The sequence below is a fragment of the Brassica napus genome, chromosome A2 (genome assembly GCF_020379485.1).
Source record: "Brassica napus cultivar Da-Ae chromosome A2, Da-Ae, whole genome shotgun sequence".
Classification (NCBI taxonomy): domain Eukaryota; kingdom Viridiplantae; phylum Streptophyta; class Magnoliopsida; order Brassicales; family Brassicaceae; genus Brassica; species Brassica napus.
The window spans coordinates 3,945,534-3,971,967 of record NC_063435.1 but is presented as its reverse complement, the minus strand read 5'-3'; the positions used below and the strand labels follow the sequence as shown (position 1 = coordinate 3,971,967).

Genomic DNA, 26,434 nt, shown 5'->3' with positions numbered 1-26,434 from the left:
CTGCTCCATATTTTCCATGAATATGTTAATGATGGTGATGTTGGGCCACTCTTGTCGGTTAATTCCATTGGTTGAGTTGCACTACAAGTCTAGAAAACGCGTTTACTCACTATGTTGACTTGACAAAGTCTATTTTTAGAAAGACTTGACAAAAGTCTTTCTTTTAGCTTTATACATGCTCCCTTTATCTTCCACAGCCTGGGAATGATTTTCTTGATATTTCCTTGGCAGGTAAGAGAATATGACAAAATTTCTTGGGCTATTGCTGTCACTAATCGCCATCATTCATATTATTCAAGCTCAAGGCCAACAAGGTATCATAATTATATATTTTTTGAAACATTCTTTTCGGAAAGTTTTGGTTTACAATGTCTGTTAACAGGATTCACCAGTTTGGATTGCGGGCTGCCCGCGAATGAAACGTCTCCTTATGAAGAGAGTTATACTAAACTGATGTTCACTTCGGACGAAACGTTCATATGTGGCGGAAGAAATGGTCGAATCCGAGAAAATCCTGAGGGATTCGCGAAGCCTTACGAGACGCTTAGATATTTTCCAGATGGGATACGAAACTGCTATGGTCTAAAAGTTGAGAAAGGCAGGACGCATATGATCGTGGCTAGGTTTGTTTATGGAAATTACGATGGTTTTGACGTTAAACCCAAGTTTGATCTGTATCTTGGACCTAATCTATGGGCCACGATAGATTTCCAAAGGCTAGGGACGAATAGTACTAACGAAGAGATCTTACACATGCCAACGTCAGACTCGTTGCAGATTTGTCTTGTCAAGACTGGTGAAACTACACCGTTCATATCGGCTTTGGAGATACGGGCACTGGGAAACGATTCTTATATCACTAAGTCTGGTTCCTTGATGCGTCTCTCCCGGAGCTACTTTAGCAAGTCAGGATCTAATATAAGGTAAGTCAATATTAGTTTAACAACGTTTCTCCTCTCCAGCTCTGGTTTGCTTCTGTATGTTTTGTACTTTTGTGACCAGTTTCCAAGATAAATTCCCAGTTCATCCGTTTCAAATTCTGATGTTGTTTAAGGTTATTTTAAACAAATTAAGAAAAACGAATTAAATATTCAGTTTTACCAGTATTTCACTATTGAAATTCTAAAGCATTTCTTGCTTTTTCATTTAATTAGGAATAAAATAGAGAAACTATAAAATGACATATATTGTAACAGAAAGTTTACTCTAAAGTGACATTTAATTTGAAACGGAATGATTTTTTTCATCTTATTTACCCATCCTACTGCTAAAACAACACTATTCACTTCACAGGTACATGAAAGATATCTATGATCGCGAATGGGTAGCATACAATGGAGCAGGCTTTCAAGGGGAATGGACAAATATTTCCACCACTCTTGACGTGAACAATTCCAACAAATATGTTCCACCAAAAGATGCGCTGATACATGCTGCCACGCCTACTGATGCTAATGCGCCATTAACGATTGAATTGCCTTCAGGAGGTTCTGGTGAAGAGTACTACTTTTACGCATACTTTGCCGAGATCCAAGACTTGCAGGCAAAGGATACCAGAGAGTTCAACATCTCGTTGAACGGAGAAGTTTTATCTGACCCTATCATTCCTAAGAAGCTTGATATAACTACTGTTTCAAGCGTGGGAACTTGCCAAGGAATGGAATGCATTTTGCAGCTTACAAGAACCAACAGATCGACTCTTCCACCTCTAATTAATGCCTTAGAAATCTTCACAAGCATCCGATTTCCGCAATCTGAAACAGATGAAAACGATGGTATGTGGAAACAAATCATAAACATAATAGAGTACTTGTGACAGTTCATAGATTAATTGTTAACATCATTTAAACTTTTTTTTAATGTAAGTGGCTGCTATAAAAAACATTGAAGCCAAGTATGGATTGAGTAGAATAGATTGGCAAGGCGATCCATGCGTCCCTCGACAGTTTTTATGGGGCGGGCTAAACTGTAGTAACACGGATATGTCTATATCGCCAAGAATCACTTCTTTGTAAGTCGTGAGTTCAGTACGTACTACACATGCATGCACACTCACTCACTCTTCAAGATCTCTTGGTATTTAATTGTGATCATTAACACTTTTGAATGTAATTTTCAACAATGCCTAGAAACTTATCTTCAAGTGGTTTAACTGGAAACATCGCAGCTGCTGTTCAAAATCTTCCACAACTAGAAAAACTGTAAGTATTTTCATTGTTGATTAGAGGTGAAATGTTGTTACTATAGAGATGGGATATATTGGCTAAGATATGGTTACCATACTCTCTCTTGCTAACATTAGGGACTTGTCAAATAATAACTTGACTGGAGGAGTGCCAGAGTTTCTAGGCAACATGAAATCCTTGATGTTCATGTAAGTTTCTCTCAACATATTTTATAATACTTTTCAAAATTCAACTCAGATCATAGTCGTCTTTTGACAGAAACTTGAGTAGGAACAATCTTAATGGCTCAATTCCACAAGCTCTACAAAAGCAAGGACTAGAGCTATTGTAAGAAACCTTCCTCATATCTTTTCAAATATATTCAGTAACAATCCACAAGCCCTTTTGTGTTGTGCAACTGTTGTCCTCAACAAACCTTGTCTACTTGTAGGGTTGATGGAAACCCCATGCTTTGTCTCTCTAATGCATGTAGAAAACGACCTAAGAAGAAAGTTCTTGTGCCGATTGTTGCATCAATTGCTTCTGCGGCGGTAGTCATTGCTGTATTGGTTATTTTCCTTGTACGGAGAAAGAAAAAAGCAACTGCTGTGGGAGGTACTGGCAAGATAGACTTTAAATAAGAAAATCTAGCGATTCTTGTGAATGTCATAACATATAAAAACCTTTTATGGTAACGCCCTTATGCTGATTATAGATCTACCCCTGCCACCAGGTACATCTATGGTGAATGATACATTTGCTAATAAGAAAAGCAGAAGGTTCACATACTCTGAGGTCGTCAAAATGACAAATAACTTCCAAAAAGTTGTAGGCAAAGGAGGTTCCGGTATGGTGTATCAAGGCACTGTAAATGGTTCCGAAGTGGCTGTTAAACTACTCTCTCAAACTTCAACTCAAGGCTATGAACAATTCAAAGCAGAGGTTTTCATAATTATTTAGCCTTACCAGTTAAAACTATATGATCTGTTTCTACATTCACAAAGGTAATATAGATTTCAACATTTTCTTGATATCGGTCTTGCCTTAGGTTGATCTTCTTCTGAGAGTTCACCATACAAATTTGGTGAGCCTCGTCGGGTATTGCTATGAAGGAGATCATTTGGCCCTCATTTACGAGTTTCTTCCCAATGGAGACTTAAAACAACATTTGTCAGGTGATATTTTCTTAGTGATTTCACGTGTAGAGTTAACTCATGAAACTCAGAAAATCAGAATGGATCGAATGATACCTTATGTAAACAGGTAAAGGAGGTAGATCCATCATCAACTGGAGTATTCGTCTACGAATAGCTTTGGAGACAGCACTAGGTTACTAAATTAAAAACCCTAGGACAAGATATCAATTCAATTGTGTTTATATCAAATAGTTTGATATAGATGATTTTATTGCATAGGGTTGGAGTACTTGCATATTGGATGCACACCACCGATGGTTCATAGAGATGTCAAAACTGCCAACATATTGCTGGATGAGAATTTCAAGGCTAAACTTGCTGATTTTGGGATCTCAAGATCTTTCGGTGGACACGAATCTCAGGAGTTCACGGAAGTTGCTGGTACTCATGGATACATTGATCCCGAGTAAGTAGTTTTCACACACACACACACAAACTTGTTTTGACATTTTCTATATGTTCTTAAATGGTTAGAGAGTTTTACCATGTTCTTGTCTTACAGGTATTACCGTACAAACCGGTTGGCTGAGAAGAGTGATGTATATAGTTATGGGGTCGTGTTATTGGAGATGATCACAAACAAACCGGTGATCTCTGAAGAGTATCACGTAGCAGAATGGGTTAGCACTAAGCTTAATCAATGTGATATAACGGAGATCATGGATCCAAACCTTTGTGGGGGTTATGACCACAATTCTGCGTGGAGAGCTCTTGATCTGGCAGTGTCATGCACTGATACTTCTTCCTCAAAACGACCAATCATGTCTCAGGTTATTAACGAGCTAAAAGAATGTATTGCGTGTGAAAACTCGAGGATAAGTAACAATGGAGGCCTAGAATCTCAAGAAATTAACATTAGCTTGGATACTTCGGTAGTTCCTAAGGCAAGATAGTTTTGAGTGTTGTATACCTGTAATACCAATATAGACTCGACAAATAAATTTGTTATTTACATATCCCTTATATACTAAAGCACAAGTCACTCAACAAATGAACTTTGACATGTGGAAAATATTAAAATAAATATAGAAAAATGCCAAAAAAAAAGAAAAACTGTAAATGCTTAAAAAGAAAAACAGTTTTGTATTTCGTGACAAAAAAACAGTTTTGTATAGTAACTGATTTTTTTCTATATAAAATAAAAATGCTAATATTTCTCCCACTACACCCATGATCCCACTATTTTTGAAACTGTGCATTTTTCACTGGATAAAATTAACTCACGATGTCCTAAATCTAAATTCATTTCTTCTTGCCAAATTTACAATTCTTACTAGATCCATACCGAAACAGTTATGGCCAAACAGTAGCACAAGAATTAATAGTCTTCCAAAGATATTTTTTTCAATGAAAAGAGAAAAAAAAAGGGAATATAAACATGTTGTGGATTGATAGGCTTACCATGCAAAGTTGGAAAAACGAAGGTTATAGTCCGGGTTAGTGAAACTAAAAATGTCTATAATCTCCATGCTCAATTTTTTTTTTCATGAACTGAGCTCTCTTCCAACCTATTTATAACTTTTTCTTCTTTTGTTTTGCTATTAGAAAGACAAAAAATCGGGGTTTAAGAAAGACAAGAAAGAAAGACTCTCATATCTAATCTCAGGATGATTATCCTTAGTTTATAGATGCTTTTACAATTTTATAGAATATTATTTTTGTTTGCTTAAGAAATAACCTACACATTCTATTTTTATTTTTCTTATATATTGTTCCTTATCTTTTCTTATATACATGGAGAAGAAATAAAAGATAACAAGTGATACTGACACAATTATTTAGAAAATAAGGTTAATATTTTTACTGTTTTTCCAAGATATATGTTTTCTCTGAATTCTTATATCTAATAATTTATTTGCTGGTTTTTAAAAAGAAAATTCAATATTTTACAATTATCTAGCGTCTTTTTTTTTGACTCGATACAATTATCTTGCGTCTATATTGAAAAATGGTAAATATAAACCAAAGTTTTTATTTTGTTTTAAGTTTATCACTGATAAACCTCAAAAATAAAATTTCTTAGGTTTATATTCAAAAATAACATTTAGTTTACCTGTAAACTCTCCATATTATATCTAAAAATATTTTTTACATATTAGTGCCCGTACGTAGTACGGGAAATAACACTAGTTTAGCTAAAATCGTAAGGCAAGATAGTTTTGAGTGTTCCACACTCTGCCAAATCAAGAATTTTGTCCAGATCATATTCTCTGCTTATAAAAACAACACTATGATCATATTTGGCAAATATAGTAGTCTGACCAAGAAACTACTGTTGCTCCAAATACGACATTAATTAGCCCTGTTTTTTTTGTAGACGCAGCGGCAGCGTCTGGCTTTAAAGAAAATACGAAGGAAACAGTTTTTTTTACGGCATCCTCATTTAATTGATGTCGCTGCCTTTTGTAAAAGACCACCACATGCTCCATTTTTTCGGACGCTGGATTTTACAGCGTCACAAATCCCAGTTGGCGTCTTATTCTATAAACAGTGAAAGAAAGGATTCATTCACGATCAAATGTATTTTTTAAGACCGGAGGCTGCCTGCCGCCGCGTCTACAAAAGAACAGGGCTATTGTCCCAAATCAACTTCTCTGGAAGAACTAAAAGAAGAAGAATATGGTTGTGATTTCTTATTGACTTATCTCTGCTCCCAAACAATGACGCTAAGCACTGTTTGATCCAAAAATGGTGTGTATGCTGGTAGTGTTTGTTGAATCAATACAATAATAGAATCTAAAAATAAGATTTAGATTTTTGAGGCTTAGGAGAAATCTTTAAAGAATCAAATGGGAAAAAGAATATAAAAGAGATTTCATTGATTCAAGGTTCATTACAAAGATGATTACAAAGTAAAGTGAACCTTAGAATACAAAATCTCTATGAAAATATGTTTTTAGACTAAGAAGAGGAGAAGATATCCCTTGATAAAGAGAGGCATCTCTTTATTTATACAAGGAAGAAGCTAGGGCTTCATAGTAAAATGAGCTTAATTTATTGTCTAATGGGCCTTGAGGTAGGATGTAAATCCACCCCCAACAATAAGCCCCCCAAGTTCGTTGAGAGAATCGAAGTCGATCTCTGTGAACTTTATGTATGGGGTTTATTAGACAATGAACTAGGCACGTACCCATGTCGCAGATGATTGTCATGAGCGGAACGTCATGGTTAGGTTGCCATAAATGAAGTGTCGTAGACGGACTGTCTCGGGCGAGCTGTCATCGACATACTTCTAATTCCGATCAGACTTCTTACTCCGGGATGGTTGCGCGAACGATCTGTGAAGACAGTGTTCTGAACCACCGGAGCAAGTTGCCATGGATGAAGTGTCGATCGACTAACTGCCAAGAAGAAGTTGCCATAGACATCATTATGAACGTACCATCATGGACGGACCGTCACAATCAAGTCACCAGGTGGACATGTCTTCGCAGCATTGATGCAATCCATGTGTAGATGGAGTAATGAAATCAACGAGTTGAGTCGTCTTGTTGATCCGCATGTTGTCGTGACTGGTCAGCATGTAAGATGTTTGCGAGATCAAACCGAGACTGCAAGATCATGCTTTGTCGCCAAGATCAGGTTCTGAGCTTCTTGCGGTGAAACGAGAAGGCATTCTGCCTATGATCTTGAGATGGTTTGCAGCAAGATCGTGCAAAGACCAGTGCGAGGGGATGGACAAAGCTTCAAGAAAATTAAGTCTTGTTAGCAACCACATGTCATGAACGTTGATATAATCAAATACAGTGAGTTTGAACATAAGTCAATACGCTGTAACGATCATTATCGCTTCTTTAAATATTTTATTATCATGGTTAGATAATAAATGATTAAAGAAGCAAACTATAACTTGACTACGCCTTAAACGTAAGGATAATAATGATTTGATAAGGTTGTTAGGAAAGCTTATCTTGTCAATTGGTAAAGCTTGCTTGGTGAAGAAGCAAGAGCTCTATGCTATGAAGTTTGCGTCCATAGCAGCGTTCGGAGATGAGAGCATCGAAGTCTTGATTTTTCCTCGTCACATCAGAGGTAGAGATCACGTGACTGCCAAGATCGAACTGTTACTGAGATGATCTCCAAGCAATGCCAAGATCACGTGATATGAATCCAACGAAGAGGCTAAGACGTGATCTTGACAACGTCAAGCTCGGGGATGCGCGTTGACGGTGTTGATGATCATGAGCTGAGCATAAAGAGAGACCGAGCTTGTCGTGGTCTATCACCCATTCCTCTGTTTTCTATACCTTTCAGAGCTTGAAGCAGTCGACAATGAGGAACCATCTCGCGTACGGAAAGAGAGGCACGTCTGAGCTCTTCTTCCACGTTTCTTCGCAGTCCCTTGTTGCCGTTCGCTCTGTCTCATCTTTGGGAGATGCTGAAGCTTTTTCCTGGAGCTTTTGAAGATGCCATGGTGGTGAAGCGCAGGAAGTCGGGTGTGGAGATCAGATCATTACTATCAAGGTCATCACGTGATTGCCTCTGTCCGAGAGGCTGAGCTTACGAGATGTGGGTGACTAGCCAAAATCAAACCATGGCTTCCAAGACCAAACTGTGATTGAGATTGTGATTTCTGCGGTGTCACAAATCAAGAACAGAGCTGAACTTCTCTCTCAGCTGCCATTGATGGAGTGGCTTCAATCAAGCTTTCTCTTTTGCTCCAGCAAGAGCTTCTGGTAAGGCCATAAATGTCTCGAGGAGGAGGAGATCGTGTGAAGCCGAGATCAAGCATGGGCTGAGTTTGGGGAGTGATTAGATTCGAGACGTGGTGGTGGAGACTGAAGCCGGTGAGGAAACAGACCCAACAAACTCGAATCAAGGTCAAACTCGTGAGCTTCGCGGGATCGATTCTCGAGCTTTGTTACAATCTTTGCCGAGCTTTGTTGCAATCCGTGGCCCCATACTCTTTAATCGGAGCAGACGAGAGAGAAGGTGTTGGCCGTCGTTGCTAACTGAGCTGAGATCTCGGTTCTCCGTCGCGAGCTCCAAAGCTGAGAACTTTCGAGTTCACGACTGCCTTTGAGGTAGTGAACGATCTCTCTCTTTTCTCCTTCTGTCACAGGCTAGCTCGTCGTTGGCGGGGATGGAACGGAACTCGACGAACTCGACCGATGCGGGAAAGCAGCGACAGCCCCATCGACGTCGTCTGTGTTCGATTCCCTCTTTTTCAGAGTAGTCGTCGGTCACGACTCCTAAAGTCAGAAAATAATTTTTTTTTTATTATTTTCTTTCCTCTCACAGATTAAACATGCGTATCTATGATTATGTGATAATCATGAATATAATTTTATTAATGAGATGAGATTGAGAAACTTATCTTTTTCAAAGATGATTTCAATACTCGATTCTTGATGAGAGTCCCGTCCCCCGCAAAAACAAAGCTTTCATGAGAAAGCTTCATCCTTTATCTTGAGATGATGAAGTTAGATCTAGGATTCTCTCAAATTTGATATCTTTTGAAGATTGTTCTCTTTAGCCCCCTCCTTCTAGCGCCAACTGTTTGATCCAAAAATGGTGTGTATGCTGGTAGTGTTTGTTGAATCAATACAATAATAGAATCTAAAAATAAGATTTAGATTCTTGAGGCTTAGGAGAAATCTTTAAAGAATCAAATGGGAAAAAGAATATAAAAGAGATTTCATTGATTCAAGGTTCATTACAAAGATGATTACAAAGTAAAGTGAACCTTAGAATACAAAATCTCTATGAAAATATGTTTTTAGACTAAGAAGAGGAGAAGATATCCCTTGATAAAGAGAGGCATCTCTTTATTTATACAAGGAAGAAGCTAGGGCTTCATAGTAAAATGAGCTTAATTTATTGTCTAATGGGCCTTGAGGTAGAATGTAAATCCACCCCCAACAAGCACCTGCGATTAAGACTATAAATTAATGAGAGCAGTGAAAGAAAGCATTCTTGTTGGACTAGTTAATCTTATATAATTGAGTCTCCTTTGATGTAACACTTTATTCCTTAACGTAATTCTAGTATGCTACTTATTCTCCCATCAATATTTGAACACGTTCATCTTAACCCTCACCTTCTGTATTCTATGTAGAGTTCTAAAAGAAGCTCAAAAGTGGTGTATATGTTCATAGATTGTCAGATTCCATAATTAAGAGACTACCATAAGCTTTGTAGAGTTATCTTTAATATATTGCATGTTTTATTATATCTACTTAAGCAAAACTGTTGACTTTCTCAAGTTCGTAACCTTGACTTTTCTTTTGGCTCGGAGGTATGGTTGCCCCCTGCGATATCATATGTCTTCGTTTTGTCGAACCATGTTTTATCTTTGAGAGCTTCACGTGGTTTATGTTTGACTTTGCATTTGTGTTCACACTCACGTTAACTTGTGATTTAAAATCAACTAGATTTGGACCCGCACGCCCGTGCGGGTGTATTTTTAAAATATATACAAATAATCAAACGTAAATATCTTAAATAGTTAAAATATACTCAAAACTCCAAAAATACTTAAATAATTATCAATTTTCTATCCAAATATTTAAACCAAACCTATTTAAATTGGTTATCCAAATCCGAACGAAATCTTAAAAAATCTGAACTGAACACGAAATCCCAAAAAGACCCGAAAACGAACCCGAACGCCCACCCTTAATCACTATTATATATATCCTATATGTGTCATCATAGGTTACAAAATATGTGTTATCATATAATTAATCGTATTTTATACGTACCATCAAATAAGTTTTTTTATAATTAATAATATTTTATACGTACAATCATATAAATAATCATATATATTATATTTTAAAATTTAATGTGAAATATAAAAACCATAACGTAAGTTGGTGTTTAAAATTGGGCTTTGTATTGTATTTTTCTTATATATATTGAAAATATTTTTATAATAGTTATTAGAAAATATGTTAGTAAAAATCAAATTTTGAATATATATATATATTTTTTTTTGAATGAATTTTTGATATAAATCAATTTTAAATTATTGTTTTGATTTTAATATTTTATATATCAAATAACATAGACCCATTACTTTTTAATATAATGTAATGGACTTCCAATTTTTAGTAGCATAAGCCCATTATTTTTTTTCCTAACTTACTACTATCCATGTTTCCAAACAGTACTATTTTTTTAACTACTATCCATATTGCCAAACAATCTCAATGTGTACTTCAACTTTAATAATATAGATAACTGAAAGACTTTTGCGAAGGACTATATCATGTCACGTAACGTTACAGCAACATCCCTATTAAGAAGTATATTCTTGTTTTTATTATGGAGAATAGCAATATCTACGCACCATTGACTTGTTAAAGTCTTTCTTTTAGTCAATGATTTGGGTTTGCTTGGCCTATTTGTTCTCTATTTATCTTTCATAACTTAGCCAACGAGTTTCTTTATTTCTCTTGGGAGTTAAAGAGAATATGGAGAACTATCTTGGGCTTTTATTGGCGTTATTTGCAGCTTTTGCCATTACTAGTTTTATTCAAGCTCAAGAACAACAAGGTACCAGATATCTTCTTTGTTATATATACCTTCCTAGCTACTACTAAAGTTTCTTTAAAATTTTTTAATTTTTACTGCACTGGTGTTCATGGTCAATCTTTACCATGTCTGCAAGCAGGGTTCATCAGTTTGGATTGTGGGCTACCTGCAAATGGACGGTCCCCTTATAATGATACTTTTAGCAGGCTGCACTTCTCCTCGGACGCAACATTCATCCAGAGTGGAAAAACTGGTAAAATTCAGTCAACTCTGGTGAGTAGATTCATGAAGCCATACACAACGCTGAGGTACTTTCCAGATGGTATACGGAACTGCTACAACCTGAATGTGGAGAAGGGGAGTAAATATCTGATCAGAGCTACTTTTATATACGGAAATTACGATGGTCATGACATTAAACCAGTCTTCGATCTTTATCTTGGACCTAATCTATGGGCCACGATAGATTTGGAAAGAGCGGTGAATGGTACACGGCAAGATATGTTACACATCCCAACATCAAACTCGTTGCAGATTTGTCTTGTTAAGACTGGCGAAACTACACCACTAATATCGGCTTTGGAATTACGGCCAATGGAAAATGTTTCTTATAGCACTGAATCTGACTCCCTGAATCTTTACAACATGTATTATCTTAGCAAGTCAGGATCTCAGATACGGTAAGTAGACTTCAACTTAACAATGGATCTTCTTGTTTTTATTTTTCGGCTTCTCTGTTTCTTTTTGTCTATATATTTTCTTTTGTGTGAATTATAGAGTTCCTTGACATTTTACGTTGCTAAAACAACATTTCATCACTACATAGGTACTCAAGAGATATCTATGACCGGATATGGAGATCATACTTTAAGATGGAATGGACGCAGATTTCCACCGATCTCGATGTGGTCCATTCCAACAAATATGCTCCACCGAAAGATGCACTAAGATATGCTGCCACGCCTACTAATGCCAGTGCGCCATTGACGATTGAATGGAGTTCAGCAAATCCTGATGCCCAATATCACTTATACGCACACTTTGCTGAGCTCCAAGATTTGGAGGCAAATGAAACCAGGGAGTTCAGCATGGTATGGAATGGACAACATTATTATGGCCCTCTAGTTCCGTTGAAGTTAAATTTACTAACTATCTTTAATAAGTCACCAAGAACTTGCAATGGAGGGAAATGCAGTGTTCAGTTGATAAGAACTAACAGATCAACTCTTCCACCACTACTTAATGCTTTTGAAGTCTTCACAGTTATTCATCTTCCACAGTCCGAAACAGATGAAAGCGACGGTATGTGACTTTCTAGTACCAGATTATGCATTTAAAGTCTTATGTTTTTTATTCATATAGTAAGAAAAAAATATAGATGCAATAGATTACTCAATACACAAACCTTTTCATGTCAGTGAGTGCTATAAAAAGCATCGCAACAAGCTATGCACTGAGTAGAATCAACTGGCAAGGTGATCCGTGCGTCCCTCAACAGCTCAGGTGGGACGGTTTAAACTGCACCAACGCGGTTGCGTCCATGCCACCAAGACTCACTACTTTGTAAGTCTAAAGTTTTGTTGTACTTTCCCTCACAGACTCTTCAATATTTGATAGTATTCCTGGTCACTAACACTTAAAATCTGATTCTGAACACTAGAAACTTGTCTTCAAGTGGTTTAACTGGAACAATAGCAGCTGCCATTCAAAACCTTACGCAATTAGAAAAACTGTAAGTATTAAGATTGTTTAATGAAGGCGAGAAATTGGTATTAAGGATGGATAGCTGGATGGATGGGAATAAATGTGATAACGTCCTTCCATGTATTAATTTATTCTGTCTTTCTAACATTAGGGACTTGTCGAATAATAACTTGACTGGAGGAGTGCCTGAGTTTCTAGGCGACATGAAATCGTTGATGGTCATGTATGTGATTCTCTAGATATATTTTCCAGTAGATTTTAAAATTTCACCTCATGTAAGAGTCGTTTTTAACAGAAATTTAAGCGGGAACAATCTTAGTGGTTCACTTCCTCAAGCCTTTCAAAGGAAAGGACTAGAGCTATCGTAAGAAAATTTCCACATAGCTTTTGAAAATAATCATTCGTTACCTATAACCCTTTTGGTGCATTTGTTGTCCTGAACAACCCTTGTCTTGTTGTAGTGTTGAAGGAAACCCAAGACTTTGTCTCTCTGGTCCATGTAAAAAGCCAACTAAGAAGAAAGTTGTTGTGCCAATTGTTGTATCAGTTGCTTCCGCAGCCACTGTCATTTTTGTAGTGGTTCTTTTTCTTGTAGTCAGAATGAAAAACCCAAGTATTATGGAAGGTAATTGCAAGAGATCCTCTAATAACATTCTAATGCAACTCTATTTTCTCCTCTTATCTTTATCTAAAATAGAATAAGGGTGGATTTGCTCCAATGGTATGGTTCTATAATAAAATTACAATATACAAGAATAGAATATAGAGAAATGTTACTTATAATAGAATTATTCTATTTTAGAATAGAATATAGAAAAGAAAATAAAGTTGCATTGGAGATAGTGTAAATAAAAAACCATATAAAAATGTTTAAATGCCGTTGATAACATTTTTATCCCGATGTACAGGTCTCCATTTGCTACTGGGGACGTCAATGGCAAATGTTACATTTGCTAATAAGAAAAACAGAAGGTTCACATATTCAGAAGTCATCAAAATGACAAATAATTTCCAAAGAGTTTTAGGTAAGGGAGGGTTCGGAATGGTGTATCACGGTACTGTAAATATTTATGAGCAGGTGGCTGTTAAAGTACTCTCTCAGTCTTCAACTCAGGGATCTAAAGAATTTAAAGCAGAGGTATTCATAGTTCTACAGAAAAGATTATCAATTAACTTGTGATGTGTTTCTACTGTCCACCAAAGGTTATCCATCTCAATATTTTCTTGACATGAAGGTTGATCTTCTTCTGAGAGTTCACCATACAAATTTGGTGAGCCTCGTGGGGTATTGCTATGAAGGAGATAAATTGGCCCTCATCTATGAGTTTCTGCCCAATGGAGACTTAAAACAACATTTGACAGGTAGCATTTGCTCATATAACTCAAAAAAAAAACTCGAACGGATCTAATGAGCTAATATACAGGAAAAGGAAGTGGATCTATTATCAAATGGAGTGTTCGACTACGAATAGCTTTGGAAGCAGCGTCAGGTTCATAATTTAAAAGCACCGCAAGGAAATATATTGATTCAATTTATTTACAGCAAATCAGTTGGTACACATGATTCTATTGAATAGGATTGGAGTACTTACATATTGGATGCACACCGCCAATGGTGCATAGAGATGTCAAAACTGCCAACATATTGCTGGATGAGAATTTGAAGGCTAAACTCGCTGATTTTGGACTCTCCAGATCTTTCCAAAGTGAAGGTGAATCTCAGGTTTTGACCGCAATTGCTGGTACTCTGGGATACCTTGATCCTGAGTAAGTATTATTAGTTTTCATATATACACACAAACACTTGTTCTTGAAACTTTGTGTTAATTCCTTCTTTAATGTTTTAAAATAAGTATGTTGTTGTCATGCAGATGTAACAGTTCAGGTCGTCTGAGTGAGAAGAGTGATGTCTACAGTTTCGGGATTGTGTTGTTGGAGATGATTACAAACCAACCCGTGATTAATCAAACTTCAGAAATTTTACACATAACACAATGGGTTGGCTTTAAGATCAGCCGAGGTGATATTATTGAGATTATGGATCCAAAACTTGGCAAAGATTATGACTCTAATTCTGCATGGAGAGCTCTTGAGCTGGCATTGTCATGCGCGAATCCTTCTTCCTCAAAACGACCATCCATGTCTCAGGTTATTCAGGAGCTAAAAGAGTGTATAGTGTGTGAAAACTCGAGGGTAAATGATAATCAAGGCTTGGAATCTCAAGCAATGAGCATTGGCTTGGACTCTTCGATGGATCCCATGGCAAGATAAGTCCCGAGTGTTGTCTACTTGTGATACTCAAAATGGAATCAACAAATCGATAATAAGTTATTACTTTTAAAAAAATCTGTAAACTAGTCAACATGTTCAACATGTTTTGTTCATTAACATGTCCAAATCATATTCTCTATTCTATTTGTGATTATTGGGTTCTTCATATGTGTCATTAGAACCCCGAACATGTCATTTTTGTACGATCATTATACTCTGTTATTTGGTTTCTTTGTATTTGTTGACTCTTGAGTCTTGATTACATTACCTCTAAGAGCTGTGATAATGGCTCCTTGTTTGCAATTGTGTGTTTATTACATTCACTTGCTTTTTATAACTTTATTGCTGTCTTTGAAACAAAAGTAGGTCTCTCACTCTAGTCAACGACCATTAGAAAGTTGATTTTTTTCTGAACATTTCTCCATACGTCACAGCGGTGAGTCTGGTGGCTATTAATACCAAATATCCTTTGTGTGTGACACTAAACAACTATTGTCTGACCAACGTCACTTACCAAGTTCTTGATATTAAACATTTTTCCCATTGTGAAGTTTTACTAGAAAATACATTTTTTTTCATTGACTTGAGAAAGTCTCTGTATTTCTATGTTTAAACATTCTTCCCATTGTGAAGTTTCACTAGAAAACACATTTACTAGCAAGTCTAGCAATTCAGATATTGATCTCAACGCTATCTCTTCTCTGTGCTCTGTAGTCTGTATTTCCCTTTTTTCATTCCTCTGCTATTTTCAAGCAGTTTTTCATTCCTCTGCTATTTTCAAGCAGTTTAACTGAAAACTAAAGCGGTTGCCATTCAGAATCATATCCAGCTAGAGAGACTGTATACCGGTGGAAATGAATTGGATGAACATCCATTTTCTAAATTTCATCTTACAAAGTTTAGGGACTTGTTTTAAGGAAAAAAAAAGTTTAGGGACTTGTCAAATAATAATTTAAATCGCCTATGTAGAGCTATCACCCCCGGGAACTCTTGATGACAAAGCCAAATGAGATAGACGAAAGTAATCAGAACTTCAACTTCTTTTACTTATGGGATCTGAGTACAGAGCTCATGATAATGGCTGCTTGTCCGGAATCATTTATCATTAGCTTAAAACATTGAGTGTCAACTTTTAAGCTTTTTGCTGCCTTTTCAGTTCTTGTGAGGTCTAAGCTGTGCATTCATGAAGAAACCAACCAAAAGAAATGTCTACTAGTCATATGAATGAAAGTTGGAGAGGTTGTCTACACGATCAAAAGTCAACGGCCATTGACTATTTCTCAGATTTTCTTCGTGCGTCATGGTGCTTGAGTCTAGTGGGTATTAAAGCCAACTTGTTGCGTGGTTTGTTTGATACATTCTTTGTACTTAAATATACTAAAGCAAGTTGCATATTATCTGATCAGGAAAACTTAAACTATAGACTTATATACACAATTTCATGATAGTGGTGTTTTGAAACATTGTTACCCTTTAAATGTTTATTCTTTCCATGGTGAAGTAGCATCTGAAATAACAGAATACGGACAGTTTCATTCGCTTGTTTATCATTATTCATCTTCTTCAAGGTCAGGTTAAATTGTTATAAACCGGGCTGACTAAACATTGTTACCCTTTAGATGTGTGCCTAAAAGCTTTGTATTGAATATGGACTGAAAAAAAAAAATCACGTCTACTAAATACACAAGTCAACAACCACCAGAATGTCAACTCTTTGTGAACATTTCTTCATGCATCATTGTGGTGAGTCTAGTGGCGATTTAAACCAATATCTTTTCTGTGTGATGGAATAGTTCTATGAAAGTAAGATGCATTATTGTCTGACAACTATACTGATGTACTATTTCCACAAATGATCTCATTCAACTTCATATTAGCGATGGTTGAACATTGTTATCCTCTTATCCTTATTCCTCTTCTAATGGTGAAGTTGCACTAGAAAACACATTTACTCATTCTTTTTATTGACTTGGAAAAGTCTTTTCTTTTTCAGTTTCGGGTTTGGGTTTTCTTTATATAGTGTCTCCTTTTATCCTCCTCAGCCAATGGTTTTCTTGATTATTCGTAAGAGAATATGGTGAGGTCTCTTGGAATTTTGTTGCTGATAATCAGAACCTTGGCCATCATTCATATTGTTCAAGCTCAGAGCCAGCAAGGTACACACATCTTAGTTGACAAAATAAAATTTATGCCTATTCTTCTTCTCCTCCTTATTGCCATTTTGGTTCTTCTCTGTTTTTTTTAACGTTGAACTTTGTTCTATATCGCTTAAAAGGGTTCATCAGTTTGGACTGTGGGCTACCAGCAAATGAACCATCTCCTTATAAAGAGGAGTCAACAGGGCTACAGTTCTCTTCAGATGCAACATTCATTCAGAGTGGAAAAACTGGTAGAATTCATCCAACTCTGGCGAGTAGATTTCTGAAGCCATACACCACGCTGAGGTATTTTCCAGATGGAACAAGGAATTGCTACAACCTACGCGTTGAGAAGGGGAGAAATCATCTGATCAGGGCTAGGTTTCTGTATGGAAACTATGATGGCCTTGACAATAACCCCACGTTTGATCTGTATCTTGGACCTAATCCATGGGCCACTATAGATTTGCATAAGCTAGTGAATGGTACACGAGAAGAGATCATTCACATCCCAACATCAAACAAGTTGCAGGTCTGTCTTGTTAAGACTGGGCCGACTACACCGGTGATATCGACCTTGGAAGTACGGCCCATGGGAAATGATTCTTATAGCACTCAATCTGGTTCTCTGAATCTTTTCTTCCGGTTATATCTTAGTGAATCAAAGACTACCCTAAGGTAACTCAACTCCAACTTAACAAAATATCTCTTGCTTTTGATCTGCTTTGTGTGGCTATGTTCTTCAACTTAACCTAACACTCGGTAGCTTTGTAATGTGTAAGATTACTTCTGGACACTAAACAGACATGTAAGACGAGACACAAAAAAAATGAAACAGAGCAATCTGATAATATTAAAATGGACCAGAATAGAACTATATTACAGTGTTCAAGAGATAGGCGCTAAGCGGGTGGTGATTCAACGCCTAACAAATATAACACTTAATTGGAAGCCGCATTTACATATTATTATCAATTCTTATTTGCTTATTTCACTGCTAAACATTACTGTCTTCCACCTTAAGGTACCCGGACGATGTGTATGATCGCCAATGGACAGCTTATTTTTGGAGAGAGTGGACTCAGATAACCACCACAAGCAATGTGGGAAACGCCAACGACTATGAACCACCAAAAGCCGCACTTGCAACTGCAGCCATACCTACTAATGCTAGTGAGCCATTGACGCTTGAATGGTCTAATACAGATAAACCTGATGACCAATACTACTTGTATAGACACTTTGCTGAGATCCAAGACCTGCGGTCTAATGAAACCAGAGAATTCAACATGGTATGGAATGGGGAACTTATGTCGTCTGACCCTTTAGTTCCAGACGAGTTAAAGATAACTACCATCTTAAGCCTGACGCCAAGAACCTGCGCTAAAGGGGAATGTAGTTTTCAGCTGAAAAGAACCAACAGATCAACCCTTCCACCTCTACTTAACGCTTTTGAAGTCTACACAGTTATCCAGTTTCCACAGTCTGAAACAAACGAAAGCGAAGGTATGTTTCAGTGTCTTTCCAGCCTAATTAGTTATATCCATTTAACAATCTTGAAACTATTTATGTCAGTGGTTGCTATTAGAAACATTGAAGCCACTTATGGATTGAGTAGAATCAACTGGCAAGGCGATCCATGTGTCCCTTCACAGCTTATGTGGGACGCTTTAAACTGCAGCCATGTGGATATCTCCACACCACCAAGAATTACTTCCTTGTAAGTCATAAGTTCACTAGCACACATGCACACACATCTATTATTCAATCAGTGATAGTTAGTATTATCATTGACACTTTTGGATGTGGCTTCTATCACCAGAAACTTGTCATCAAGTGGTTTAACTGGAAACATAGCAGCTGCCATTCAAAACCTTACTCTACTAGAAAAACTGTAAGAATGTCCCTTGGAAGGCAACACTTGTTATATGTGTGCAAAGAAATCTAATGTGTAATAACATATCATATTCTCGCCTACAAACTTTAGGGATTTGTCGAATAATAACTTGACCGGTGAAGTGCCTGAGTTTCTAGGCAACATGAAACTATTGTTGGTGATGTAAGTTTTTCTCAAGCATACTTTCTAATATCTTTCAAATTCCCTGATCATGCTCACGTATGTATCAAACTTATTTTCTAATGCTTTTTAATTCCACATGGGATCTTGTTTTTTGCTATGCAGAAACTTAAGCGGGAATGATCTCAATGGTTCAATTCCTCAATCTTTACAAAGGAAAGGACTCGTACTATCGTAAGAAACTGATCTCTCATATCTAGTGAACTTTTCTTTGTACGTTTGATGTGTTGAAACAACACTTGTTCTCTTGTAGTCTTGAAGGAAATCCAAGGCTTTTTCCCTCTGGTTCACCCGAAAAAACACATAAAAGGACCCTTTTAGTGCCAATTGTTGCATCTGTTGGTTCTGTAGCTATCCTCATTGCCGCATTGGTTCTTTATCTTGTTCTCAGAAAGAAAAAGCAGCCTACTGTTGAAGGTAATTTTCAAGAGAGATTATCCAATAAGGACGCCATAATACTAATGAAACTGGTTTTTTTCTAACCCCTAAGTTCTGATCAAGCAGTTGTTCGCCCGCCACCAAGTAGGCCTACTGTGAATGTAACAAATGCTAATTCACCTGAGCCATCAATCGAGACGAAAAAGAGAAGGTTTACTTATTCAGAGGTTATAAAAATGACAAACAATTTCGAAAGAGTCGTAGGGGAAGGAGGATTTGGTGTTGTCTGTCACGGTACTGTCAATGGTGAACAGGTAGCTGTTAAGCTACTATCTCAATCATCAACTCAAGGGTACAAAGAGTTCAAAGCGGAGGTATTCGTAGTACAATCCTTCCAACTAATATATGTTTTTAACATGACATGTGTTATTCACTTCTTGTTTGGTGAATTATAGGTTGACCTTCTACTGAGAGTTCACCATACGAATTTGGTAAGCCTTGTTGGATATTGTGATGAAGGAGACCATTTGGCCCTCATCTATGAGTTTGTACCTAATGGAGACTTAAGACAACATCTAACAGGTAAAATATATGTCTATAATTTTTTATAATGATTTATTACATCTACATATATAAGTTCATAATTAAATATATGTACTTCCTAAAATCTCGAAAGGGTCTAATGATCTATTATTACACAGGAAAAGGAGGCAGGTCTGTCGTCAACTGGGGTATTCGGCTAAGAATAGCTGTGGAAGCAGCACTAGGTTTGTACTAAGTTAAACCGTAGGACTAAAATATTACTATATTGGTTTTACAATAATCAGTTGATATAGATGAATCCATTGCGTAGGTTTGGAGTACTTACACATTGGATGCACACCACCAATGGTTCACAGAGATGTCAAAACTACAAACATATTGTTGGACGAGCATTACAAGGCCAAACTGGCTGATTTTGGGCTCTCCAGGTCTTTCCCAGTTGGAGGTGAATCTCATGTTTCGACAGTGGTTGCTGGTACTCCTGGTTACCTAGACCCTGAGTGAGTAATTAACATTACAATGTGCTATAATTTGTTCTCATTTTCAATGTTTGAGAAGTATACCATTTTCTTGCCTTGAAGGTATTACCATACAGGCCGGTTGGGTGAGAAAAGTGACGTTTACAGTTTCGGCATTGTGTTATTGGAAATGATCACAAACCAATCAGTGATTGATCGAAACCGCAGAAATTCTCACATAACACAATGGGTTGGGTCTGAGCTCAAGGGAGGAAATATTGCAAATATCATGGATCCAAACCTTCACGGGGATTATGATTCTCGCTCTGCCTGGAGAGCTCTTGAGCTGGCAATGTCGTGCGCGGATCCAACTTCAGCAAGACGACCAACGATGTCTCATGTTGTTATAGAACTAAAAGAGTGTCTTGTATCTGAAAACTCAAGGAGAAATACGAGTCGACGAACGGATTCACTGAGCTCCACTGAAGTGAGCATGACCTTTGATAGCGGTATGATTCCCAGGGCAAGATAGTGTGTGTCGCACGTATCACAAATACAAGAAGCTCTGTGTGTATTTTGTGTGCTTATTGGGTTTTTTTCAAATTATGTAAAGAATATATATATATATTGCTGAATTATTTGAAAGTTGTTCTTGTGATAGTTTTGTTTATATAATATATATATAGTTTACCTGTGGAAGATGCTTGCATCCTTTTCTTCTCTTTTTCTATTTTCTGCAGAAGCTTAATGAAACTGCTAATCATGACATTTTTGAAATGGAGCACCATTTTTCAATGGCTGCTATCGTGCTACCAATTCAAAACGACAAGAAAGTCTCTACTTTTTGGTTGGCAAACACCAATCTATGAATTCTTAAAAATTCAAGTCCATTGAACTTGTCGTCTCACTATTGCTATTCACTTGACTTTACGTCCATTTTAATTGACGCTAGACAACCGGAGATTCCCTTTCTTTTTACTTCCCACAATCTACGGCTTTTGTCACGTGGACGTGTTTTCTCTTTACCGCTCTTTATCTTCTATAGCCTGGCCAGTGGTTTTCTTGACTTTTCCTTGGTAGTTGAGTATGGAGAGATCTCTTGGGCTTTTGTTGGCGCTCATTGCAACTATGACCATCATTCATCTTGTTCATGCTCAGGATCAACGAGGTACTCTTTTTCTTTTCCTTCTCGTCCTTGTCAAAGCTTTGGTAATATATATGTGCAGTTTTAAGACGGTATATGCTAACAGGGTTTATTAGTTTGGACTGCGGACTACCTGAGAGTGAACCGTCTTCTTACATTGAATCGGTAACCGGATTAAATTTCTCTTCGGACGCAACGTTCATCCAAAGCGGAGAAACGGGTACAATCCAAACATATCTGAAAATCTCGTTGAAGCCATACAGGACGCTAAGATATTTTCGGGAAGGAACAAGGAACTGCTACGATATACCCGTCGAGAAGAGAAGGATCTATTTAATCAAAGCTTGGTTTATATATGGAAATTATGATGGTCTTGACATTAGACCCAAGTTTGATATGTATCTTGGACCAAATCTATGGGCCACGGTGGATATGCAAAAGCTATTTAATGATCCTACAAGTGAAGAGATGTTACATAATTCAACATCAGACTCGTTGCAGATTTGTCTTGTTAAGAGTGGGACAACTACACCGTTAATATCCTCATTGGAATTACGGCCGTTGGGACGCGATTCTTATAGCACTAAGTCTGGTTCTCTCAAACTTTTAGAACGAATATATTATACCAATTCAGGGAATGAAATAAGGTAACCTAACTTCAACCCAATGTTTTCTCTTCTTAGTGCTCTCTTATGGCTATGTTCTTGATAATGCTCTTTTATCCAATTTCAAAGAAAGGACTATTCAATCCTAGACAAGTAAGCAAAATGAAACATGTGATATTTATGATTTTGAGATAGTCGATTTGGTAAGATTTCATCCATCCAGCCGAACGAGAATGATCTTATCAAATCTTATTTGCTAACTCGAATAACGTTCCCACTCTTAGGTACCCGGACGATGCATATGATCGGCAATGGACTCCGCATTCTCAGTTGTGGTTGCCCCACATATCCACCACTAGCGATGTTTCCGATGGTGGCAGTTACAAACTACCAAAAGCCGTGCGCCAAAATGCCGCCACGCCAACTAATGCTAGTGAGCCATTGACGATTGAATGGACTTCAGAAAATCCTAATGACCAATATTACATGTATGAACACCTGGCAGAGATCCAAGACTTGCAGGCCAATGAAACCAGGGAATTCGCCGTGTTCTTGAACGGACATAGTTTTTCTGACCCTGTAACTCCCGAAAAGTTAGAAATAATAACTATGGCAAGTCATACCCCTAGGACGTGTGAAGGAGGGAAATGCAGTTTGCAACTGACAAGAACCTGGAGATCTACTCTTCCACCTCTACTTAATGCATATGAAATCTATAGAGTCATCCAATTTACACAATCTGAAACAAACGAAAAAGACGGTATGTTTTGTATGTTTCAACATAACTTAGTTAGCACAATATATAGTCGTCAGGACAGTTTATGTATTAGTTCTAACAACACATAATTTTTATTTCAGTGGTTGCTATAAAAAGTATCAAACATGCCTATGGATTGAATATAATCAACTGGCAAGGTGATCCATGTGTCCCTCAACACTTTATGTGGGACGGTTTAAACTGCAGTTCCACAGATATCTCCATACCACCAATAATCACTTCTTTGTAAGTGCTATCTTCACTTGCAAAATGTGTTAGTAATCATATGATCATTAGCACTTTGAATGTGGTTTTTGAACATATCACCAGAAATTTGTCTTCCATTGGTTTAAGTGGAACCATAGCAGCTGCCATCCAAAATCTTGAGCAGCTTGAAAATCTGTAAGTATGTTACCATTGTTTTCAGTGACAAAAATACATTGTTATTATATGGTTAGGAGAAACTAAATTAGAGGAATCTCAAATTTAATTTTATTCTAACTTGAAAATTTTAGGGATTTGTCAAATAACAACTTGACTGGAGAGTTGCCTGAATTTCTTGGCAACATAATGTTTATGTAAGTTTCACTTAAACATACTTCTTGATGCTTTTCAAATTCCACCTTGAATCAAGTTATGTAAAATAGTTTATTTATTTTTAAACAGAAACCTAAGCGAGAACAATCTCAATGGTTCAATACCTGCAGCTCTTCAGAGGAAAGACGTAATGTAAGAGTTTTTCATATTCTCCACAACCTTTGTTGTTAACCACTTTAAAACATAAACACGAAACTGTAAATCCTTGTCATCTTGTAGTCTTCATGGAAACCCAAGGCTATTCCATCCTGGCACATCATGCTCAAAATCACCTAGCAAGAAATTTCCTGTGGCGATGGTTGCATGTGTTGCTACTGTGGTCATTCTCGTTGCTGCTTTAGTTCTTTTTCTTGTTTTCAGAAAGAAAAAGGTATCGACTGTCGATGGTAATTTGCAAGACAACTCTCACCTAATCGATACATTATTTGAAGTCTCATCGCGAAGAGTCTTGTTTATAACTCCTGTCTTCTCTTATCCACAGATCCACAACTAGGACAGAGAATGTCACTGATAAATAAAAGATTTACTTATTCAGAAGTTATTAAAATGACAAATAACTTCCAGGGAGCCTTAGGTGAAGGAGGGTTCGGTAGAGTGTATCGGGGTACTCTAAATGATTCTGAACATGTGGCCGTTAAAGTATGCAATGAATCATCACCTCAATTCTTTAAACAGTTTAAGGCAGAGGTAGACGTATTATTGTAACCTTCCCAACATGACATGTTTTATCATCAAAACGCTATGGACTTTTTGTTTATCATTTTCCACATTGGTGAATTAGGTTGATATTCTTCTTAGAGCTCACCATAAATATTTGGTAAACCTTGTCGGATACTGCGATGAAGGGAATCACTTGGCCCTCGTCTACGAGTTTGTACCCAATGGCGACTTAAAAGAACATCTGTCAGGTAACGTTTTTCAATAAGTATGCATTTATAATATCCTGAAACTTAAAGATCTTGTTAGGATCTAATGCTCCATATGCAGGAAAACAAGGTAGACCTATCATCAACTGGGGTATGCGGCTAAAAATTGCCATGGAGGTTTCACAAGGTTTGTATTAACTCATGCTATAAGAATTGATTTGATTAGTTTTTGTCATGTGGATACTATAAAATATTCAATTACTTATAGGATTGGAGTATTTACATGATGGATGCAAACCGTCAATGATTCATAGAGATGTTAAAACTGCGAACATATTATTGTGTGAGGATTTTCAAGCGAAGATTGCAGATTTTGGGCTCTCTAGATCTTCCCCAGTTGCAGGAGAAACGCATGTTTTGACGGTGGTTGCTGGTACTCCTGGATACCTTGATCCCGAGTACGTGTTGTTTGTTACAATTAAATGCGCTAAAAAGGTTATTGATGTCCTTTTCCAATGACTGTATACAATATCATGTTGTTCCCTTTTGCAGATATCACAGTACATCTCGGTTGTCTAAGAAGAGCGATGTCTATAGTTTTGGAATTTTGCTGTTAGAAATGATCACTAACAAACCAGTTATTGATGTTGATGGCACTCGTGAAATGTCTGGCATAGCACAATGGGTGAGGTTGGAGCTCGAACGGGGAGAGATTACTAAAATCATGGATCCAAACCTCTATGTGGATTACAATTCTCCTTCTGTTTGGAATGCTCTTACACTAGCAATTTCATGCACGGATCCTTCCTCGGCGAACCGACCACCCATGTCTGATGTTGTTACCAAACTAAAAGCTTGTCTTGCGTCTGAAAACCTGAGTGGACTATCTGAGTTCTGTTGAAGTGAAGGTAAGCCCAGCAAGGGATGCCCCCCCCCCCCCCCCCCCCCCCCCCCCCCCCCCCGCCCGCCTCAGGGCGAGAGAGCTTGTGTTCAAATCACATTACCCTGCTATCACTTAGCTTATTAACATTCTTGTGACTTTTTATTTGTCATGGCTCCAATGTTTTTATTAATGTGTCAAGTGTCAAAAATTTCTATTTCAGTGTGGTTTTATGACTTACATATTGAGTGGTTACTTTATTGTTAACAAGGTGCGTTCTTATATATGCATGTTCATGCCAAAAATGTTTTAGAAGCTTGGAACTAGTAAATACTGTGAACTAGTAAATAGATGAAAGTGCATATTTTATCGGCACGAGATAGTAAGAATGTAAGATTGCTTATGTCACAATGAGTTGAGTTAAATAACAATAGTACGTTTTATCTAAATCAATGAATAAAGTTTTTCTATTTTAGATGGTTGGGGATGCTAGTAAGGTGAATCAGGTTTATTCATTGAATCATAAATCAGTGCTGAACCTGAATATCATTTGTTTTCAGGATTTTGTGCAACTCTGATTTATATAAGGGATTGGGATACATTGAACCGACGAGTTGTCGTAATAATACCATATCATTTAACCGAATAGAGTATCTATCTATCTGTACATATAAAGAAGATTTCATTCTCCTTATGCATCCACTTCACCAAATGAAGAATTCTGGACGCAACACGTGGCATCACTCAAATTTTCGGAGCGGATATCGGATCTGAGTATTCCAAATATTATATTTTTGGAGCAGATATCAGATCAAATTCAGATCACGGATAATAAATCCCAACTTTAGGATCAAGTATATATGCTTTGGATGTAATACTCATTATATTCAATAATATAAAATGTTCTGGAGAAGTTTTAATGTTTTGATATATTTAAGATATTTTAATTTTGTTGAACATTTGTTAACTAATAATATTTTATTGCACTATTTATGATTGATTAGCTATAAATATATATTGATAAATTAAATTAAATTATTGATTTATATTACTAATTAAATTATTTTTTTAAATTATTTTTTTAATTCTTGTGCATTCAAATAAAACATCTATCTATACTATTATTTGCGAAGTAAATTTTCGCATCCGAGCTCTCACATTGAAAGTTAGAGTGGT

General features: G+C 36.9%; 3 protein-coding genes across 7 annotated transcripts; all 3 read left to right on the top strand.

Moving 5' to 3' along the window:
* The first annotated feature begins 121 nt into the window (after positions 1-121).
* LOC111212169 (probable LRR receptor-like serine/threonine-protein kinase At5g59680) lies at positions 122-21,037 on the top strand. 5 transcript variants are annotated; one of them, XM_048750264.1, is made up of 13 exons: positions 122-314; positions 383-923; positions 1,294-1,775; positions 1,867-2,011; positions 2,130-2,201; positions 2,303-2,374; positions 2,445-2,513; positions 2,617-2,780; positions 2,899-3,107; positions 19,864-19,990; positions 20,110-20,175; positions 20,262-20,451; positions 20,533-21,019. In XM_048750264.1, the coding sequence occupies exons 1-13, from the start codon at positions 242-244 to the stop codon at positions 20,939-20,941; spliced, it is 2,619 nt and encodes an 872-aa protein (XP_048606221.1). In that variant the 5' UTR covers positions 122-241; the 3' UTR covers positions 20,942-21,019. The 5 variants fall into 5 exon arrangements, with proteins under 5 accessions (XP_048606221.1, XP_013681746.2, XP_048606230.1 ...); XM_013826292.3 differs by lacking the exons at positions 19,864-19,990; positions 20,110-20,175; positions 20,262-20,451; positions 20,533-21,019 and adding exons at positions 3,214-3,340; positions 3,429-3,494; positions 3,581-3,767; positions 3,864-4,317 and having other exon boundaries at positions 171-314; XM_048750256.1 differs by lacking the exons at positions 122-314; positions 383-923; positions 1,294-1,775; ... (4 more) ...; positions 2,617-2,780; positions 2,899-3,107 and adding exons at positions 16,545-16,971; positions 17,091-17,631; positions 17,978-18,459; ... (4 more) ...; positions 19,284-19,447; positions 19,535-19,782 and having other exon boundaries at positions 20,533-21,034.
* Positions 10,577-15,042, top strand: LOC106386425 (receptor-like protein kinase At5g59670). Its single transcript, XM_013826281.3, has 13 exons — positions 10,577-10,861; positions 10,980-11,520; positions 11,667-12,142; positions 12,259-12,403; positions 12,501-12,572; positions 12,696-12,767; positions 12,840-12,908; positions 13,006-13,169; positions 13,453-13,682; positions 13,780-13,906; positions 13,969-14,034; positions 14,122-14,311; positions 14,416-15,042. Exons 1-13 carry the CDS (start codon positions 10,780-10,782, stop codon positions 14,813-14,815), a joined length of 2,634 nt encoding a protein of 877 aa, XP_013681735.2. The 5' UTR covers positions 10,577-10,779; the 3' UTR covers positions 14,816-15,042.
* A 336-nt stretch (positions 21,038-21,373) lies between the features above and the next one.
* LOC106386838 (probable LRR receptor-like serine/threonine-protein kinase At5g59680) lies at positions 21,374-25,311 on the top strand. Its single transcript, XM_048750281.1, has 13 exons — positions 21,374-21,577; positions 21,660-22,200; positions 22,443-22,918; positions 23,017-23,161; positions 23,246-23,317; positions 23,431-23,493; positions 23,582-23,644; positions 23,732-23,898; positions 23,994-24,199; positions 24,294-24,420; positions 24,500-24,565; positions 24,647-24,836; positions 24,931-25,311. Exons 1-13 carry the CDS (start codon positions 21,496-21,498, stop codon positions 25,277-25,279), a joined length of 2,547 nt encoding a protein of 848 aa, XP_048606238.1. The 5' UTR covers positions 21,374-21,495; the 3' UTR covers positions 25,280-25,311.
* The last annotated feature ends 1,123 nt before the right edge of the window (positions 25,312-26,434 follow it).